The 20765-nt window shown below is 56.7% G+C and overlaps 2 protein-coding genes across 3 annotated transcripts in view; one reads left to right on the forward strand and one right to left on the reverse strand.

Moving 5' to 3' along the window:
• Positions 1–17106, reverse strand: part of WWP2 (WW domain containing E3 ubiquitin protein ligase 2) — a 43880-nt gene extending 26774 nt beyond the window's left edge. The window contains exons 1-6 of one of the 2 annotated variants that reach the window (XM_068150693.1): positions 17061–17106; positions 13798–13881; positions 12981–13128; positions 12617–12735; positions 4190–4327; positions 3267–3363 (exon numbers count right to left, since the gene is read on the reverse strand). In XM_068150693.1, coding sequence (XP_068006794.1) covers positions 3267–3363; positions 4190–4327; positions 12617–12735; positions 12981–13128; positions 13798–13881; positions 17061–17106 — 632 coding nt within the window. Of the gene's footprint in view, positions 1–3266; positions 3364–4189; positions 4328–12616; positions 12736–12980; positions 13129–13797; positions 13882–17020 lie in introns of both variants that reach the window. The other variant, XM_068150694.1, reaches the window with a different exon arrangement.
• Positions 17107–17147: 41 nt separating this feature from the next.
• Positions 17148–20296, forward strand: NOB1 (NIN1 (RPN12) binding protein 1 homolog). The gene is made up of 9 exons (XM_068150698.1): positions 17148–17322; positions 17399–17531; positions 18102–18235; positions 18307–18378; positions 18492–18629; positions 18722–18946; positions 19260–19357; positions 19468–19612; positions 19748–20296. Exons 1-9 carry the CDS (start codon positions 17245–17247, stop codon positions 20015–20017), a joined length of 1293 nt encoding a protein of 430 aa, XP_068006799.1. The 5' UTR covers positions 17148–17244; the 3' UTR covers positions 20018–20296.
• Positions 20297–20765: the final 469 nt, after the last annotated feature.

Here is a 20765-nt window from a genome sequence, read left to right on the forward strand (position 1 = left end):
CCCAGAGTTTTTAGAAACCAAAACAGGATGTTTCCAGGCTGCCAGCCGGCCGCACAGGGTGACCAGGCCTGAATTAGCCGGCGCGCCGCCCAGCCCGGCCCTCCTACGAGTGCTCCCATCTGGGCATTGTCTTTTAATAGATGCCTGGAAACAAACCCCACGAGGCCACGTGAGAGTGGTGGGGCCAGGAGACTGCTCTTAAAATAGGAGCAGGGAGAAAACAAGGCAGAGCACAGATGGGAACAGCCTCTCCTGGCCACGACAGTGGGAAGGAGATGGAGGGACACCCACGCCGGTGCAACATCCATCAACCAGGCAGCTGGAAAGACTCAACTGTTCCCCATCAACTGGGGATCTTGGGTGGCTGCCCCATCGAGGGCTCTGCCCCAACACCCCTGGCTACAGGCAGACGGAGCAGATGATGCCAAAGAGGAAAGTGGCGTGAGCCAGAGTGACATCAACCCTTCAGTTTCCCATCTCCTGCCAAGGCAGAACCCCCACGCCACAAGGGCTGACGTGGGCCCTGGGCACGAAACCCAGGAACAGCCACCTCCTCCTGCTACAGTGGCCAGAAAGTCCTGGCAGGACACCAGTAGAGGTGGCAGCATCAGCCTCAGTCTCACTCAAGCAACAGATGACTGTGGCCAAAGAGGAGGGAGGGCAGAACACACAGCTGGGAGCCAGCTCCAAAAACATGGAGCTGAGAAATTCCTCCTGCTCTTGCAAAGTGGGGAGGAGGCAGCCACGTCCCCAGCACCCAGCCCTCATGCCAGCAGTGCTGGGAGCAGAGTAGCCACCTGTGGATCACCTCCCTGGAGGTGGAGCAGGAGGAATATTTTCTCACCCCACAGCAGTGGGACATATAGCCAAAGAAGTGCCTGGCTCAAACCTCCCAAGCCTGGTTCTGAAACCCCAAACCCAGTTTATTCCTGTTACCCACTTGCCTTCCACCTGACTCAAGACCCAACACATACCTTGTTCTCCAAGGCCCTGAGCAGCCTCTGGACTGTCTGCCAGAACATTCACCATGCAGCACTATCTCTTCCCTGCCATGCCAGGGCTGTGACTGCTGATCCCAGTTTCCCTGGTCGTTTGCTGCTGCTGTGTCACACCAAAGCTACATGGCTGGGGACATCCTGTAGCTACACGTTGGGCTTTGCAGAGCAAAGAGTCTCATAGAGGGAATTCATGTGAGTGACCCAGAAGAGCATCTCCTGCCTGCCCTCAAGGATGTCTATCGCCAGCTGAGTGGTGCCGTTTGGACATCACACAAGCAGAGGACACAAAGCACAGTGCATGGAGGACATCACTTGAGTCTGCCAGAGCTGGTGACAGATGACAGCAGTTTCTCCTCACTGTGCCTAAATCATCATATCCTACATGGATCACCAGCCAGAGCCTCCTCAAAGGGTGAGCAGCAAACCAGGCTACTTTATTCCCTGCTGTCAGAGAGGCCCTTTTGGCCGCCACAGGACAAATGGTGATTGTGGAAACTCTCTCAGCACCCAGGGCACCAGCTCCCAGCCAGGACCCCTGGGCTCTGTTTTCTCTCGGCACAGAGGGCTGTGGAATTTCACACTCCATCGCCAAGGTTAGCAGCAAATCCCAAGATGAGATTTCTCCAGCAGAAGAAAGAGAAGCCCTGAGCAAGCAGCTTCCCTTGAGGGGACAGTGTAGAAACAGCTGAGAAGCAAAGAATGACTCTTTTCTTTCTGCGAGAGAGTTTGCCAGCATCCATCACCAAGCCCATGAAAACAAACACAGCTCTGCCTATAAACAGAGGAGACATCAAACAGCATTCCCAAGGACCTGCACTCCACTTTGGAGAAGGCAGCAGCCTCCACGGTGGATACGTTCAGCAACATTCTGCCGCATGCAGCAATCCTACATCAAACTCTGGTGTTATGTCTGGAAGAACCCTAAACTCAGGTGAGTGTGGGATGAATTGAAAACTAGCCAGAAGGTTTCCCACACCAGAGCAGCCATGGGATGTTTAATGGTTGCAAGCACACCAGGAAGGGCTCAAAAGGTCTGCTGGAGAAGTACTTGGCCAGACCTCACCACACCCTCTCACACACTTGCAGGTTGAGATGACACCAAAAGCAGAAACTACTTTCAGGAGATGGGAAAGCAGTCAGGGATGACAAGTGAGCAGTCACCAGGCTGAGTCCCCCCAGACTAGAACTTTCTTTGCAGGCTTTCTAGCACCTACTGATAGCTGCTAAGAGGCTGCAAAGCTCAGCTCCGATCAGAACACTGGGCAATCCCTCACCCCTTAGAAGGCTTTAACACTTGGACAGCAGGAATCAAGAGGAGCAGCTACAACAAAGATGCACAAACTGTGTTCAGCAACCTGCTCCCAACTTCCCATCCTACTGTCCCCTCAGGTGAGAGACAAACACAGGGTATGGAAGGAGAGGGTCACTTTCTAGTGCCAAAACCTTTTCTCCCCTTTGTATGTGACCAGCAGACGAAGGAGGAGAAGAACAGTTTGAGGTGTGGGGCTTTTTGCTGAGAGCACTCCTACACCTGTGAGACGCAGAACCTCTCATGGGGCAGGCTGCAGGCCCCCTCCCTATGGGCACACTTCTAACCAGAGCAGCTGTCCAGGCTGCTGGGCCACTGCCACACTTTGGAAGCATAAATAGGTGTTAAATTCAGCTCCATGTTGACAGTGTGACACGTCTCTCAATAACCACAGCTCCAAAAGGAGCAGCGCTCAGCCACGCCAGCCCAGAGTGGGCAGCATGCCAAGAGCAGGATGGGCTGCTGCCCAAGCAGCTCATTTCCTTTGGAAGCAGCTGTTACTTCCCCACAGCTCTGCTTCTCCTGCTCTCCCTGGGCCTTCGGAAGGTCCACTGTGACCATCACCTAGAGGGACACTGTGCTTCCCTGCTTGGCCAGGGCTGTGCTCAAGGCAAGAGCTGGGGTCCCCATATTCCCCTTTTGAAAGGACCCCTGCAGCCTTGGTCACAGCCTACCCCGCATCTCCCAGAAGGACCATTCCTTCAGCTGCCAGTAGGGAAACTGGTAGAAACTCTCTCAGCCACCACAGGCCTGATATTTCCTTGAGAAACAATAATTTAAGAAAGGTGTGTGGCCACCTTCCAATTCTGTTGTCCTTCAGGATGTTGGCCACCCCTGCTCCTGGAAGATCTGGAGTGAGGTCCACTCACAATGATAATCCAGACACTTTACATCTGCCCCACAGCTACAGTAACCACTCAGTAACAGACTGACAGGTGGTGCCAGCATGGGACCCTTACCTTGCTCTGCTTCCAAAGCAGTTTGTAGTGGGAGGCTGGTGTCTGCCCTCCATAGCTGCAACCACACTGCTGGGCTCTCGTCCAGGCAGCTGGGACCCTGAAGGGGTGAAGAGAATGTGAAGAAAATATTTCTTCCTTATATATTCTCCCAACATACCAGTCAGCATCTTCACAAGCTCTGCTTGCTTCCCTGGAAGGCCTGATGGGTCAGACTTTTTCTGAGTGGTTCATCTCTGACAGGCTGAGACAGTTAGGATTGTTCAGCCTGAAGAAGAGAAGAATCCAGGGAGACCTTCTTGTATCCTTTTGGTACTCAGAGAGGGTGATCAGAAAGTTTGGTACAGACCTTTCAGCAGAGCCTATTGTGACAGGACAAGGGGTGGTGGGCTGGAGCTAAAAGAGAGAGATTCTGACTGGATAGAAGGGAGACAATTTTATGCTGAGAGTGGTGAGACCCTGGCCCAGGCTGTCCAGAGAGATGCCCCATCCCCAGAACTATTGCAGGTCAGGGTCTTTGAGGGTCTGAGCATCCTGCTCTGTTTCAATGTCCCTGCTGACTGCAGGGGGATTGGACTAGATGACCATGAAAGGTCCCTTCCCACCCAGACCAGTCTGATTCTAAGATTAAATACAGAAGCTGTTTCTCAGCCCATGCAGGACAGTGAAGAAAGAGGCTGAGCCGGATGGGAAGCTGGAGGAGAACCTAGAGCAAGTCCACTCCTCTCACGTCAGCAGGATGCAAGGCACGAGCTTGTCGAGACTCACTCCCACAGAAGCCTGTGCACAGTCCTGGGATCAGGACAGACAGGGGCTGGAGCTTTACCTGGGAGAGGAGGTGGCCACCAACAGCGGCTCAGAGGTTTCGGGGCAGCCTCCCAGCCCCGCCGCTCTCCCTGCCACGCGCGGAGCCGGGCGGCACTCACCCTCCGCGGCGGCGCTGCCATTGGGCAGGCTTCCCAGATCAACAGCAGGGCCGTCCAGGAAAATCGTCAGCTCGCCGCCAGAGACAACGCTGCCTTTGTTCTCTGTCTGCAGGTCCAGGGTCAGCTGCCTGTTCTCCACTGTGGGAGATGAGGGGACATCGAGAAAAAGAGCAAGCAGTCACCACCTGGGATGCCAGCCATGATGGAGAATGGATCTGCCATCAGCTCCCCCATGGGACATCAGCCCCCTGGTCATCCCCAGGCCTCCTTGCAGCCCCGAAGGACAAGGTGCCCTCTCCCTCAGGGCCAGTTGTCCCAGCAAGCACCACTGGCATTGGCCTCACACATACATGTACCCACCAGCATCACCACAGGACAGCTGGCCAGCCCCAGCACCAGCTGCCGACAGAGACCCTCCTTCACCAGCCACTGCTTGCAAAGTGAGCTCCCTCCGCAGGGGTGGGGCTGCTTCAGGACCCCTGTTTGCCACACAGCTGAGAGCAACATCAGTCACAGACCCAGGAGCTAGGTTTGCAGGGGAGATGGTGGCAGGAAAGCTGAGGGATTCGGCTGGCTGGACACAACACACCTGGTGGCCACTGCCAGGTGCCTGGGACAGAGAGCAGGCTGAAAGCTACATGTCCATCAATGCCTGAAGCCCTGGGCTGCTGCAGAGGAGCAAGCAGCACTTCTCAGAATTGGAGGCATCCCCAAGCCACCTAGAAAAGCCAGGAGAGCAGAGCAGCAGACTCCAGGCACATCCATCCTCACTCCCATGTATGGGTTTGTTACAGGGCGCTCCAAGCCCCCCTTTCCCCCATCTCCACTAGCAGAGGTTTGATGGGGGAAGACAAAGGCCCGAAACTGCCTTCCCCTCCCGCTGAGGGGCAGGTAGAAAGGCTCTGTTCTTCCCGCCGGCAGCTGAAGCCCCTCACAGGCATCCAGCCGTGGGGGGAAGCCCGCGCTGGGACTCGGAACTCTGACTGGCTGGGCTCCTCGCGCCCAGGATATATTGGCGCTGGAGACACTGTCTAGGGAGCTCTTGAAGAGAGTGACCAGAAAGCCCTTTGGCTCTCATGTTGGCTCTCATTTTCGGATCAGTTTTGGCGCTCATTTTGGACTCCCTCTGCTCTCGCTCTGGATTCGCGGTGGAGCTGGAGCTCAGCACTGGGACCTGGCTTCTCCCCGGACCTGCCTACCCTGTGGCCCTGCTCCCTACCCGCTGCGGAGTGACCCTGCCTGCCGTAAAAGCTGCGGCTGCTGGCTGGAGCACGCCGACAGTGTGGCTCCTCTCGCACTGCTCAGACAGTGCTGCTGCAGGAGTTCTGCCTCGTGGCAGCTGTGTCTAAGGAGACTTTGATTTTGGCGGGTCCCTTTCCCTTTGGAGTTGTGCCGCGTTGTCCACAAACGGGACTATAAACTTGCAGCTCCGGAGCCTGCCTCCGAAGAGAGACCTAGGGACTATCTCCAAATTCCTGCTCCGTCCTCAGGAGTAAAATCCGACTCATTGGCTTTCCCTAAGGCCCTGGCTTGCCTCCGATTTTATAGGTGGGGTAAAGCTAAAGCTATTTTGTGGCTTAGCCTTTTCCATTTTCTGAATTCTCTCAATTGTACTAAAGTTGCCCATAAGCATCCTGGTAGAACTGGCAACCAAACAGAACCTGCAAACAAATTCAATCAGTTCTGTACATAATTTTGGGGTGGGGTTTTCAGAAAAATAAAGGTAACTATACTTCTATAATTCCTGCCTTGTTAATTTAAGCCCAATCAAAACACAGTTCCACTGAACACAACCAGAACCAAGTGCTGGCCCCAAACACACAGAAATGCTCTCCTGTGGCATCAGACTGCCTTCACAGAAGCTTCTGGAGTGGGTGGCATGGGCAGGGAGGCTTCTGGACAGCAACCAGCTCCACTCCCCTCTTACGTGAGCCAGTTTGGCTCCAGCAGCTCAGCAGCTCAGCTGGACATCGTGGCTTTGCTCAGAGGTGACAGCTCCAGGAACATCGCTCACTGCTCTCCCATTGGGCGTGGAGCAAAGGGCTGCAGCAGTGGGGATAGAAGCCAACAAGGTACATGCTACCGTGTGCCAGGGCATCCAGCAGCTGCTTCAGGAACAACCATCAGCCCCATTTCACCAACACACATTGACAGCTGTGGCTTTCTGTCTCTTTGCACCCCAGGACAGACACCCACCACTCTCCCACTTCCTCCTGACAGCTCCTGGTGGTGTCACATCTCAAATGCTGCATTCAGTTTTGGGACCCACACTCCAAGAAGAACATTGGGGTACTGCAGCATGTCCAGAGAAGGCAGACTGGCGAAGGGTCTAGAGCACAGGTCTTGTGAGGGGCAGCTGAGGGAACTGGGGTTGCTCAGCCCAGAGAAAAGGAGGTTGAGGGGAGACCTTCTGGCTATCAATAACTGAAAGGAGATTGGAATCAGGCGGGGGTCAGTCTTCTCACAAGGAACAAGCAACAGGGCAAAAGGAAATGGCCTGAGGTTGCACCAGGGGAGGTTTAGGGTGGACATGAGGAACAATTGTTTCCCCTTGAGTATTGTCAAGGCCTGGACCAGGCTGCCCAGAACAGTAGTGAAGTCCCCATCCCTGGAGGCATTTCAAAGCTATGGAGATGTGGTGCTAAGGTTTAGTGCTGACCTGGCAGTGCTGGACTAATGACTGGACTTGATGATCTCAGAGGTCTTTTCCAACCTAAAAGATTTTGTGATTCTACTGCAGAGACACAGCAGCAAGGAGTCTCTCCAGTGCCACTGGGAAGCCACCAGCACCCAGCACAACTAGAACAAGACACAGGTTGAAGAGGCTGCCATCATGCCTGTCCACAACCCTCTCCAGCCATGCTGAAACCTCCTACAGCCAAGGCTGTATTCTCATGGGTACTGGAGACCCTTCATTGCCCAGGGGCAGACAGAGCCCTCACCCCATTGTGACAATGCCTGCTGAGCCAGGAGGACTGAAACACCCAGCTCGACCATAGCAGGCCAGAAACCCTTGTCTGCACCAGCCTGGGACAGCAGCCCAGACACTTCCTGACTCATTTGCTCAAACAATATTTTTATTATGCAGAGATTGCTCATGACACAATGACACCATTCTCAGAGACATGCTTTGTCCTGGTCCACCTCAGGGATGGGGTGTGGTACCTGCAAGCAGGAGGAGGATGGGAACAGGCTCCCCCTGGACCCTCATCCCACCTCTAGATCCAGGGTGAGACACATCAGGGTCCCAGCACGTGCAACCATCACCCAAACAGCAACTACAGCTCCTGGCTGCCAGCCCAGCTCTTGAAGAGTACCAGGGCTGAAGGGCAGGGACCACGGTGCTGCTGAGTACTGGTCTGGCCATTGACAGGACCAGAAGTAGCCATGCACCTCTTGTGCCAGCCTAGGGAGCAGCTCCTGCCCTCCTTTCCTGGCCTGAGCTGTTCCTCCTCACTGGAAGCCTGCTGGCCTCACACAACTTCAAAGGGGGATAAAGAAGGGGTTCAGCACAAGGCTGGTCTGGTCACAGCACTCGAACCATGTGCACTGGCTCATGGCTGGTAGCCATTCATCTTCTTAGCCAACCAGCACTGTGAGGGGGAATTTCCTGCACTGGGATTTTCCACCCCTTCCTCCAAGCAGCCTCTGCCCACATGACACTCAACAGACAAGCCAAATCCCAGTGCCACAGGGCCTGCAATGACCACAGGGCTGTAGAATAGGCTGTGCTCATGGATCTTGTGAGAGAGTCTCATGTTTCTAGTGCCAACACAGCACAGTTCTGGGCACAGTAGGAGCACATGCTCACAGGGGCATAACACAGAGGCTGGAGCCCCAGCCTGTCACTCATTACCCATCTGAGAAAGGATTCTGCTAAGGCTGGTTTTACCCATCTGTCTAAAGGAGTTGCTCTCAGTGTGCTTCCAAAGGCGACTGATCTCACAGACCATTTGAAGAGCCTGAGAGAGAAGATGCTACTGACCACAGCCAAAACCCAGGACACATCCAGGCTCTGTTTCTCCCCAGCTGCTCCAAGCCATAGGAATGTGCACGCTCTCCAAGCTGTGTGGAAGCCCTGCCCGCTCACTTTGGGGGTCCCTTCATCCCCCTCTGCGAGCGCCCGTTCTCCCCGCCGGAGCCACACAAGCCCTCATTGTGCAGGCTCCCAGCTGAGGGGGTGGCAGCGCCGGAGCAAAGACAAGGTGTCTCCAAGTGGAGGATGTGAACATGAACCTCCCAGCCGGCTTCCTTCTCCCCCTCTCCACCCCCTTCAGCTTTTTTAAAGAAAATAAACACGAGCAGAACCTTCCACTCACTGTCCCCGTCCAGCACACGGGACGCACAAAGGGACATTGCTGTTGCACCAACAGAGGGTCCCCTGAAGGGCCGAGCACAAAGGCTGCCTGTGTCCCGCCGGCAGCCAGAATGTCAGAGGGATTATTATTATTTTGGGAGGGGGTCGGGGAGTGATTTGGTCCTGAATAAGGTCTCAGTTCAGCTACTTCCAGTGCCCCGCACACAGCATCAGAGCTCCCATTTAGCAGAGGTGAGCTGGAATTCCCACCCAGCCCATTAAGCGGATTTACGGTTCCACGAAAGGAGGCTGGTAGCAGCCAGCGCAATAACGGCCCCGGGCTGAGCCCAAGCACCCCGGGACCTCCAGGAACCATGCATCTGACACCCATAGGCACAAGCACCAGAGAGGTGCCACGTGGGAGGGGAAGAGTCGCTCTGCCTCTTCCCTGTGGGGGGTGGCTCCATCTTCATGCAGGCAAGCAGGAAGATTTCCATAGAGACAGCTGGATGGTGCTCCCCACCCGCTCAGCTCCCCAGGCCAACTTTGCCCAGTTGTGCTGGATGCAAAGGCCAGTTTCCACTCTAACAGCTTCATATGATCAAAGCTCTTCCCACTGTCACCCCATGGAGCAGCTGGGACTGCTGCTTATGCAGTGAGAAGAGCAGCAGATCCTTCAGGCTACCCACCAGCAACCTTCTTGCCCTCCAAATCACAGAAGAATCAAATCCCAGAGCCAGAACCCTGCTTGAAAGCACCCTGGCACTAGGAAAAGGCAGGGCAGAAAAAGCCAGGGGGGTCATTCTCATCCCAGTGGGAGCTCTGAGCTGTGCCAGTTCCTTGGGGCTCCTAAGTTACCACCAGTGGCACCCACCTCCCTGCTGTTTGGCAATTTAAGATGAGCAAGGCTGCAGCTCAGGTAACGACTCCATGATGTGGCTACAGTCCCTCTGGGAAGAAGCAGGGGGAAAGTTAGACCCTGCCACAGCTATCCCTAAACCAAGATGGAACCCAGAGTTTAGGAGAAGGGATAGTCTCCTCAGTCTCTCCAGGCAGTGAGAAACTTTGCCCGTGCTGCTAACCCAATTTCAGCCACCAGCAGCTCAGAGACAACTGTGTCCTACTCCATTTATCTGCAAGGAGGATCTCAGACTTCTGCTACTTTCCTTTGAATCATCACAGCCCTGGGAGGGAAGACAAGATGGTACAGAAAGCCAAAAGGCCACAATCTCTGACCAGCACTGCTGGCCAGCTGCCAAACAGCCTGGCCAGGGCACAGCAGGACTGGAACCAGTGGACCCTGGCTGCCTGATGGCTTGGGCACAAAGAATGACCTGCCATCCAAAGAAAGCTTGGAGGTGGCCAGAGCATGGAGACAGTACTGGTGGTTATAGTCCCATCAGCTCTGTAGGATGCGTGGGACATGACTCCTAAAGGTGACACAGGATAGGCAAAGGCTGACCCCTGCTTGGACAACCAGTTTTACAGGACTCTTGTCCAACTCACTGAAGAGTCACCTCAGCCAGGCTGGTATCTGTCTTCACAGCTCCTCACTAAGAGCTTTTGCAGGGCTCCTTTGACAGCACATCCATGATGGGGCTGCACCTCTGCAGCTTCAAAGTTTTGGGAGGTTTGCTCCTGGCTTCCCAAAGGGTCCAGCAAGGCCACAGCTCCAGCAGCTCTGCCTGGAGCAGCAGCAGAGAATGAAAAGGCTCTGCAGGACCTGTGAAACCCTGGCACATGGTGCCACTCCCGAAACAGGAGCCTGTTGATGTAACTGGCAAGAGGAGCAGCGAGCAACACAAGCCAAAGCTTTTGTGTGTGAGCTGCAGCCTAGCTCAGACACCCAGCACTCAGCACACAGCGAGACCAGCAGAACCTGCCAAGGCTCAGTATAGGCTTCCACACAGACTGTGGAAGGGACATTCCTTGGGCCTCAGGGGAGGAGCAGGCAAGGAGCTCCTGGAGCCTAGGAACAAAGAGGTGCCTCTGCAGCAGGCAGCAGCTCGGGGGCCAGGGCAGGGGGCTGTGCCATTGCAAATGAGCTGTTTTATGGGAGCCCTGGGAGCAGCTCGGCTCTGTGGAAGGCTCCAGCTCATTTTCTGTGATTGAGCCCATTCTTACCCACCTCTCCTCCTCCCTGGCCAATCCCGTCCAAAAGAGGGAGGGCACTGCCTGCCAAAGGAGAGGCCCCAGAGGCGGCTGCCAAAGTGGTGGGGAGCACTGTGAGCTCAAAGCAAGGCTGGACCTGCCTGGAGCAGGAGCTGCTATCCAACAGCTCGGCTGTCAGCTCCAGCAGGCTCTCCCCACCTCCCTGGGAGCTCAGGCCTGAGCAGATTTGTCACTGAGCTATTTTTCCAGCCTCCAGGCCTCAGAGCTGAGAGTCTTCCACCTGAAGAGAGGTGTGTTTGGCAGGAGGGTCAACAGAAAGAACGGGGGGAGCTCCAGTGTCTTGCTGGCAGGCAGGAATCCTGAATGGACTGCCATGGACGTCACTGGCAGAGAGAACACCACCCATGCCCAAAAGCAGAGCAACCAGAACAATTCTTCCACACCAAGCAGAACAGCTACAGGAATATAAACTAAAGGCCACAGCTATACTCAGTTATCAGTAACACACAGAAAACTTCATCAAAACCGTAACACATCCCAGTAAGGTACAAAGTAGGTCTGCTGCCAGGCAGAGCAGCCCCAGGGAAGGCACATGCCTGCTGATGGATTCCCAGGATGGGAAGAGGATGGCCAGGAACCTGCCAGCAGCTCCAGGCACAAGCATTTTGTTTCCTTCCCCAGGCAGAGCATCACAGGCTGCATTAGGACATGAAGTGTCCCAGTGGGGATGGCATGAAACGCCCCTTCCATGCCCATGCATGACCTGGTCCCTTCCCCAGCTTGGCAGAGGGAATGGGCTCCCCTTCCCTTAAGGGAGAGATCTCCCAGGGGTGCAGACTCCCATGGGACTGGCCGCATCCTCAGAGCTGCAGCCAATCCCAAAGGCCAAGCAACGAGCCTGTTGAGGAGGGAGCAGATGCCAGGCTAGACAAGATGGACAGACAAAAGGACATGGCTTGGGCAACACCTTTCTGGCAGGGCAGGGCAGGCTCTGCAGCTTTAAGAATCCTCCCTCCCAGCCCACGGTGTCAAGGAAAAATCTGACACGTTTTTTCTGCTGGATGTAAACGGAGCAGCTAGAACAGCCAGTTGCCTTTTCCATTCATTTTCCACACAGCCCTCTGGGACAGCTGCTAATGAAAGAGCCGATTGTGCCCCAGCCCAGGAGCAGGCAGGTAGGGCGGGAGCAGCAGTGGCTCCGGGAGCACCGCACAGAGCAGGGTGTTCACAGTGCTTGTGAAGAAAGAGCTGCAAGGGAGGATGCCCTGGGGCAGAGACCCTCACTGTAGGCTGCTGTACAACAACAGCCCAAGCAACTAGCAGTGCCAGCCCTGCCGTTACCTGGGGGGGAGGTTCAGGTCCACATGGGCTTTGCAAGATGATGATGGCAGCAGCAGAGCCCCCTGCATGGCCCCCACTGTCCCAGCAAGACAAGGTGCCACCCACAGGTATGACAGTGGGCCCATCATGGTGACCACAGTAGGGACACTGCTGTGGTTTTGTAGCCTGCAGCTGACAGTGCCAGCGGAAGGAGCTCACCTCAGTCCCTGGCACAGGGAAGAGTCTAAACCAGCCCCATATCCGCCTGAGGCACGGGAGGCCCCTCTCCCCACTCAATACCAGCTTAGCACCAGTTCTGTCTCTTGCAAGTGGTGGAGCTTTGCTTGGAAAAGACAGAGCGAGTCTTTTCCAGCCCAAGCCCTGAATGGCCACCTTTATGCAGCAGCTGCTGTCACAAGCCACACTCTGGTGACCACAAATAGCTGAGGGGTTTGTGTTTCCATGGAGGCTGCAGCACCCTGGCTAATGGAGGTATGGCTTCTGTCACACCCCAGCCCTGACAGGCGGCCCACAAGGGCATCTTATTCCCTCCTGGGGCAGAGGACAGCGGAGGAGCTGCCGTGGTCACCACCTCTCCTCCCACCACAAGCCTATGGGCAGGAGAGTTGGCAGGACCCACAGGGACCTCAGCCAGGATGAGGGTTGAGGGACCCCAGTGGGGTCCAGCTCATACATACGTTTCCCGCCGCTCTTCAGGAGGCTGCCAAGGCTGACAGAGGCAGTGCCCAGCAGCTCATTCCACAGGGTATGGCAGCTCCACACCTTCAGGTCCAAGTGGCTCTGAGCTGTGACATTCCTGCAGAGACCAGAGAAAAGGGGCATCAACATGGCCTTACCCCCGCTCCATATCTGGGGGAGAGGGCAGTGCACAGCCTACCAAAGCCAGGGAACAAAGGCAGGTAGGCAAGGCCATGGGGCCTACCCCTGGCAGCATCCTCATCTGGGGGACAATGGCGTCTGACATGTGAGCAGGGGACACTGGGGTACACTGGAGAGCACAGGTTCAGCACCAGCCCCACACCACGGGGGTCACAGACTTACAGGATGAGTATCTCGTTCCACAGCAGCTCAGAGCTCCCCATCTGCTTCCCAGTCTTCTTGGTCTCGCTGGGCAGCCCATCGCCTGCCACCTCCACGTAGCAGTTCATGCGCGACGGGCGGCTCTGCACCTTGGGCTTCACAGACACGACTGGGCAAGGGGGACAGGTGGGGGGTCAGGCAGGTGCAGGGGAGACCCTGGCCCCTGCCCCACACATGCCCACTCCCCATCCCTGCCAGCTCAGGGAGGGGCACAACTCACTGCAGAGTCAAACTGCTCTGGGGAGAGGGGTAGCAGGGAGAGATTCTCCTGACAGCAGCAATGGCTAGATCCAAGTACTCCATCACCAGCCCCTTGACCACCACCCATCCCATTTCACCCACGCTTTAGCTCCACACCTGAATCATGGTCCCCACAAACACTGCCTAGGCTTACAAGTAAAGTAAAGCAAGTGGACTTTGTGGTTGCTGCTGGGAAGAGGCACCCACCAAAGGAAGCAAGGCCACCTCCCAGGTCAGGTCCAGGGACAGAGCTCCAGAGGATGGAGCTCCAGGGAATGGAGCTCATGGGGACGAGAGCCATCTCGTGGCCGTCTCCATGGCAGGGCCACAGAGCCACATCCTGATGGCTGCAGACCCCAGCTGATGGCAACTCTGCTTCCCTGGGTGCCCAGAGGATACACGGCAGCACCGGTCATCCCCAAGCCCTTCTCCCCACTAGAAGGCGTCCAAGCCCAGAGCGCAGGCAGAGCACATGCCTGAACCAGAGACACCCAAAATCCCCTTCTCCATTCCACCCCAGTGAGGCAGCAGGACCCACCTTTCACGGAGAGCTGGGACTTCTCGCTGGGCAGCCCAGCCCTGGCCCTGCTGGAACTGGCAGCAGCCATGGCATCACCCCCAGCTGGAAGCAGAAAGAGGAGACAGCTCAGCACCACTCCCACCATACAGGGGAAGCCAGGGTGGCACTGGGGTCCGAGGTCAGTCCCTCTGGACCCAACACCAGCCTGGCCATACAGTAGGGAAACTCAGCAATGGACAGGCACACACCAGGCTCCCTCTCCTGATAAACCAGCCCTATACTGCAGGCAATAGCAACATTGCACCCCAGGCAGAGAAATCCCCATTCAACGACACCATCATGTCCTGAAGAGAGTAGCTGAGCAGCGCTCAGCCCTCTGAACACTATTTGTGTGCCTGCAGCTCACCTTGATCCAAAGGTCACTACTAGCATAGCCAGCACAAGGACAGAGCCTTCTCCAAAGTTTTCAGCTACCTCATACTCTGCTCTGTGTGGCCGAGCAACAACAGCACCTCACAAGCAGCCTGCATGGCCATCAAGTAAGGGACGTCTTGGAAAGGATAAGGCAATGACACTGGCAGAAGAGAGGAAGGTCCAGACACAGTATGGGAAAACAGCCATATCCTTCACCAACAGTCTGGGCCTCTTCCTGGCACCAAAATCCCACAGAAGGTCAGTCCCAGCCACTCTAATGCACTGTGGAGAGGATGGGGACTGTAGAGAAGGATCACACTGCAGAGCAGGCTACAAGCCCAGGCCTCCACTTTCCAGGTGTTGACCATTCTCTCACACTGCATCTCTGTCACCACAAGCACAGAGCTTCCCCCTGTCCCTTCTGCTGCATTTCTCCCTTGGAGTCACCCACCAGGGTAGGAAGGATGCAAGCTGTAATACCCAGGAACGCTGGTGGAACACGTGGCTGGGTGCCTCTGCTGAAACCACTGACCACAAAGTAGAAGGATGAGGTCACAAATCATGCAGGAGCACGAGGTGCTCCATCTGAGACCACAGAAACAGCTATCAACTGGCACCATCCTCCCAAGCCTGCAGGCAGCAGCCATCCTCTCTGCAATTCCCAAGCAAAAGAGCTGAAGAGGACATGCCAAGCACGGGCAGCTGCAGGGGGTCACCGACTGAAGGACCCCTGCCTGTGCAAACCCCAGACACAGATGCAGGGGCATCTGCTGCCTACCCCTAAGCAGGAGCAAAGAGAAGCCCAAATCCTGCCTGGGACATCAGTGAGAGCTCAGATGGAGTCAAACCTGATCCTGATCCCTCTGCCAGACCATCAAAGACAAGGGTACCCCTGCTGCCCAGTCCTAGTCTGGAGTGCCTGCTGATGTCTCCCTCTCCAGTTGGAGGGAGGGAAGTGTGAAGAGGGGAGAAGAGCATGTCCAGCAGCCCCAGACCCTGCTCCATCCATACTCATACAGATGTCTCTCTTTTCCCTACCCTCTCCCCACACTCTCATTAGATCAGCCCAAGCTCCAGCCCAAAGCCACATTACTTTTTAAAACCCCTTATGTGAGCCAGGCTCTCCACTCTCCATGCCAGTCCTGTGTGATCTCACCCACACACCCCCAGCACGGTAAATCCCTCACAGCATTCCAGGAGCAGCCAAGCCCCGGCCAGTACCCAGCACAATCCCCACCTCTGCCCAGAAAACCTCACTTGGTACCAGACCTGCTGCTGTCAGCTCTATGGGATGGTGACCAGAGGCTCGCTGACACACACCCACCCGCTCCAGTCACGAGTGTGGCAGAGCTGACTTACGCAGGGAGGGCTTCCACCAGGCTAATCGCACTTCCTGTTACGACAGTTACTCCTATCCCAATTATCCTGTCCCACAGTTCACCCCGGCCTTCCCTTAGGATATTATTCCTCCTTGTGTTTGTTATGACTCCCCAGCTCCACATCACCACTTGTTTCATTAACACCATTAAGCAGGCCCACAGAAAATGGCCAGGCAGTGTCCCTTAGGCAGCACCTCCTGCACCAGCCCTTGGGCAACCCCTGGGCTGGACTGACCAGTGAACTTGTCCTTCAGAACCTCCTACACCAATATCAGTGACCTGCTCCTCGGAGTTACTGTGGTGAGACACACAGCAGTAGAATTCTGGATCCTTGCTTCTCCCTCAATCACTGGTGCTGCTCTTGCTCTTCTCCAGCTGCCATCATGGGGACATGATCCTCACCATCCCAGCTGCTCTCTGACAGCTCCACCAGAGAAGATGGGGTTCATTAATCACCGAATGTTACCTTTACAGAGTCATTCTCACCCACTCTTGCTCCCTTGTAGCCCTGCTGCTCTCCACTGCAACACAGCCAGTCACAGACTGGAGCCCCCCCAACAGGCCTGCTCCGTGCTCACAGACCCACCTGAGCATCCCATGACAGGAAAGGACCAGTCACGGGTGTCCTCAATGGACCCTTGCACCCAAGGTGACAGCACAGACCCATCCCATTTAAGCTGTATGCATCCTTTTCTCTTTTAATCTTGACTCCTTTCCCCAGATCCTCTTTTTCTGATCCCACACGACTCGGCTGTCACTTGCTTTAATGTCCCTGGACAGGTTAAACACCTCCCCACTACCAGAACCACACTACATGTTCAGAGCTGTCCCCCAGGCACAGCTTTCCCCTCCCATAGCCACTTTTCACTCCATCCACTGTTTGGTCGCCCTGTAACTGGTGTGGACCCGGGGCGGCCCCGCACCCGCGCAAGTTCTCCACTCTTGAAGGACAAGGCCTCCCCTCCCCAGCTTCTCGGTACCGACGGCCCAGCCTCGCCTCCCGGCGACGCAGACAGCCCTGCTGCCTCCCTGCTAACGCGACGTTTACCCGCGGGACCGCAGCGCCAGAGCAGCAATCCCGACAGCCCGGCACACCCATCCATCACCGTTACCGGCATCGGGCCGGGTCGTGCCCCGACGCCGGGTGCCGGTTTGCTTCGTGCAGAGCCGGGGGGAACAGCAATAGCTGCGGCCGCCGGCGAGAGCGAGAGGGGACGGAGCACTCCGGGCACAGTCAGGCTCTGTGGGCCGTGACTGCCGCCCTAGAGGCAACGCAAAGGGGAAGTGGTGGTCAAATGAGACCTCCACACGGGCCCCCACAGCCTCGGGGCGGTACCGGCCCGGTGAGGCGAGGTCCGGCCCGGTACGAGCAGAACCCGCAGCCAAACAGCTCCCCACACCCGGGGCACCCAGCCAGGTCCCAGGCAGCCGGACCGCGCAGGCCGTACCGGAAATCCCCGTCCCGTCCCGTCCCGCCGCCCGAGTTACCGGCAACAACTCCGCTCCCGCTTCCGGCTCCAGCGCGCGCGGTCATGTGACACCAGCCGGTCACCTGACGCGCCGCCCGGAAACCGTCGCGCGGGTGGCGGAACTGCCCCTCCAGCGACCCCGCGCGGAACGACCACAGTTCCCGGCGAGCCTCGCGTGGCAGCTACGGGGCGCGGCGCGGGCCATGGGGTTTGCGGGCATGGCGCGCGTGCCGCACGTCGTGGCCGACACCGGCGCCTTTCTCAGCGCCGCCCCACTGCAGGTATGGGATTTGGGGGGGGGGGGGGGGGAACTGGGGCGGGGGGGACACCGGACCCGTCTGATGGCGCTGCCCACAGGACATCGCGGAGAACCTCTACACCGTGCCCGAGGTCCTGGCCGAGATCCGCGACAGGCCGACGCGCCGTCGCCTGGCCGCACTACCCTGTGAGCTGCGCCTCCGCCGCCCGCGGCCCGACCTGCTGCGCCTCGGTGAGTACCGCACTGGCACCTGGGGACCCTGCAGAGTAGGCGGGGAGACCCGAGTCCCTCCGGCCTGTCCCGGCCTGACGGCTCCCTCCCTTACCCTTCTCTTCTGCGTCCCTCACTCCGAGAAGTCCATTGAGGCGCTGGAGTGAGTCTAGAGAAGGGCAAGGAAGCTGGTGAAGCAGAAATCTTGGGGTTGTTTAGCTTGAAGAAAAAGAGGCTGAGGGAAGACTTTCTGGCTCTCTCCAACTTCTTGAAAGGAGGTTGGAGCCAGGTGAGGGCTGGTCTCCTAAAGAATAAGCAACAGGAGAAGAAGAAATGGCTTCAAGGTGCACTAGGAGTGGCTTAGGTTGGACGTGAACAATTTCTTTCTCTTGGGGGTTGCCAAGGCCTGGACCAGGGTGCCCAGAACAGTGGTGGAATGCCTATTCTGGGAAGGGTTTCAAAGCCACAGAGATGTTGTGCTGAAGGATGTGGTTTAGTGGTGACTGGGCAACATTGGGTTAATGATTGGACTTGATGTTAATCGACTCTTCCAACCCAAACCGTTCTGATTCACTTCCTTTCTCCTGGCAGTGACTGAGTTTTCCAAGAAGACTGGGGACTACCCCAGCCTCTCAGCTGCGGACCTGCAGGTTCTTGCCCTCACCTGCCAGCTGCAGGCTGAGACTGATGGCCTTGGCTGCCTCCGCTGGGAGCCCCAGGACAAGGTAGGACCCACTGCCAGGGATGGGGCTCTGTCCCCAAGGTGCATCACTGACACCCCATGCTGCTTCCCCAGGTGCGGCTCAGCTCCACCCCACGGCACCCCGAGGCCCCTCTGCACCTCGCTGGCTTTCACCTGCCCACCAAGGTAAGGGACAGTGATGCAGCTCCCTGAGGTATGGCACTGGGGACAGGGCTGCAGCCCTGCTGAGCCCACGGGCAGTAGTAGGTGAGGGACCCCCTGTCCTGTGTATTCCACAGCACAAGCGCCCAGGGAAAGGCCAGTGTCAGCCCAGCCCTGAGAAGAGCACAGTCCCACCTGAGAGTGATGAGTTCAGCTCCTTCCTCTACTGGCGAGCCCCCCTGCCCAGCATCGAGGAGGAGCTGCAAGAGCTGCTGGTAAGACCTGAAGCCTCCTTGCTGTCCTTGGCCACGCTGGTTTCTGAGTGGAGTGCTCTGTGTGGTGTAGCTCACTGTCTTCTTCCCACCAGAGAGCTCAAGCTGTCTCCCTCAGTCCTGAGACCACTGAGGAGCATCAGAGCTCTGAGGATGGGGCCAGTGCTGAGGAAGAGGAAGATGAAGATGAGGAGGAGAGCGACAACGAGGGCTGGATAACGCCCAGCAACCTCAAGCAGGTCCAGCAGGACACAGGGCACTGCAACACTGCTCCTGTTGATGTGCAGGTCGGCTGCGTCACCACTGACTTCGCCATGCAGGTTGGTGCTGCCCTGCACAGAACAGCTCCACCCTTGAGAGCAGAAAGTGGGGGCTCAGGGGATGTGAATATGAGGGCTGGTTAACCAGTACAGACACAGAGAAGCTCACTGCTGAGTCCCCTGGACAGCATGAGATCAGATTTGTGACAGCTCCTTGTATCTAAAAATCCAGCCAGTTCCCTCCGTTGCTGAGGCCTCTGCAGAGCCTGCTGGTGTCACATCCATTGGCCTCTTGCTGCCTGGGCTGGCAAACCCCAGGTAAAGCTCCTGCCTGGTCCCAGCTCAGGGTATCCTGGTTTCTCCCTCCTTGCAGAATGTGCTGCTGCAGATGGGCCTCCACGTGCTGGCAGTGAACGGCATGTTGATCCGGCAGGCCAGGAGCTACATCCTCCGCTGCCACGGCTGCTTCAAGTGAGTGTGTGCAGTGTGTGCTGCCTGCCAGGGCTGTACCCTGCTAGGGAACCAAGTTTGGATTCTGCAGCCCAGGAAGCAGTAAACCCCCCTCTGTCCCCATCTTGCAGGACCACTTCAGACATGACCAAGGTTTTCTGTCCCAACTGTGGTAACAAGACACTGAAGAAGGTGGCAGTGAGCGTCAGTGAGGATGGGAGCCTGCACATGCATTTCTCCCGCAACCCCAAGGTGCTGAACCCCCGAGGGCTCAGGGTGAGTAACTGTAGGTGCTGTGCTGGATGGCAGCAGCTGGGACAGGAGCCTGACCTGTGGCCAATGGGCATCTTCAAGGGCCTTTGAGCAAGTCACCCCTGAAACAAGTTTAACAACCTCTTGTCTTCTGGCCAGTACCCACTGCCAGCCCCAAAAGGGGGGAAGCATGCCAACAACCCTCACCTGGTGGAAGACCAGCCCTTCCCACAGCAGCGGCTGTCCCGCAAGGCCAGGCAGAAGACCAATGTCTTCGACCCAGACTACATCGCCGGGCTCTCGCCCTTTGTGGAGAACGACATCTACAGCCGCGCCGCCAACCTGCAGATCCGCGACGCGGCACTGGGCGCTGGCAGGAGACGCCTCAACCCCAATGCCGTGACAAAGAAGTTTGTGAAGAGGAGGTGAAAGGCAGGATGGGGCTGAAGGACCATCCCCCAGGTGCTGCATGTTGCTGCTTGATGGCTCCAGAAGGTTGAGGCCTCTCCCAGCATCCTTGTCAAAGGTCTTTCCTTTTATGCTTCTCTGGTGCCTGAAATACAGCTGTGACTGGAGGTGACAGTTGCTGGGTTTGGAAGGGCTCTGCCCCAGGATTCCTGCTGGAAGTGGGGGGAGCCAGGTGAGAGAGCACCTTCCTTGCTGCAGGCCACAGCTGTGTTGCTAATAAACACCAAACCCCAGAGCACAGTCTGTCTTGTTTCTATGGCTGGCTGTGCCTAGCTTACAGGGTGGCATATGCCTTTCTCTGGGCTTCAAGAGGAAGATGGGGAGGGGAGGGGGTTCTCAGAGTGTTTTGTTTCGTGCCATGGCATGAGTGAGGGTTCTGGGTTATTAACAGAATCAGACTAATTTGGGTGGGAAGGGACCGTTAACGCTCATCTAGAGCGCCTCCTGCAGTCAGCAGGGACATCTGCAACTAGAGGAGCTTGCTCAGAGCCTCAACCAACCTGACCTGAAATGGTGCCAGGGATGAGGCATCTCCCATGTCTCTGAAACCTGGGCCATGGTCTCACCCTCACCTAATTTCCAGGCTGGAGTTTGGGTAATAACCACAAAGGTTTCTTTGGACTTCACACCACAAAATCAAAGCAACTGCAGCGGTTAAGCGCAGGAAGCAATCAGGCAAGCGCAGCGGGGGCTCGTGCCGTCCCAGCAC

The sequence above is a fragment of the Melanerpes formicivorus genome, unplaced genomic scaffold (assembly GCF_026170545.1).
Source record: "Melanerpes formicivorus ecotype bairdi unplaced genomic scaffold, bMelFor1.0.p_v2 SCAF_20, whole genome shotgun sequence".
NCBI classification, from domain to species: domain Eukaryota; kingdom Metazoa; phylum Chordata; class Aves; order Piciformes; family Picidae; genus Melanerpes; species Melanerpes formicivorus.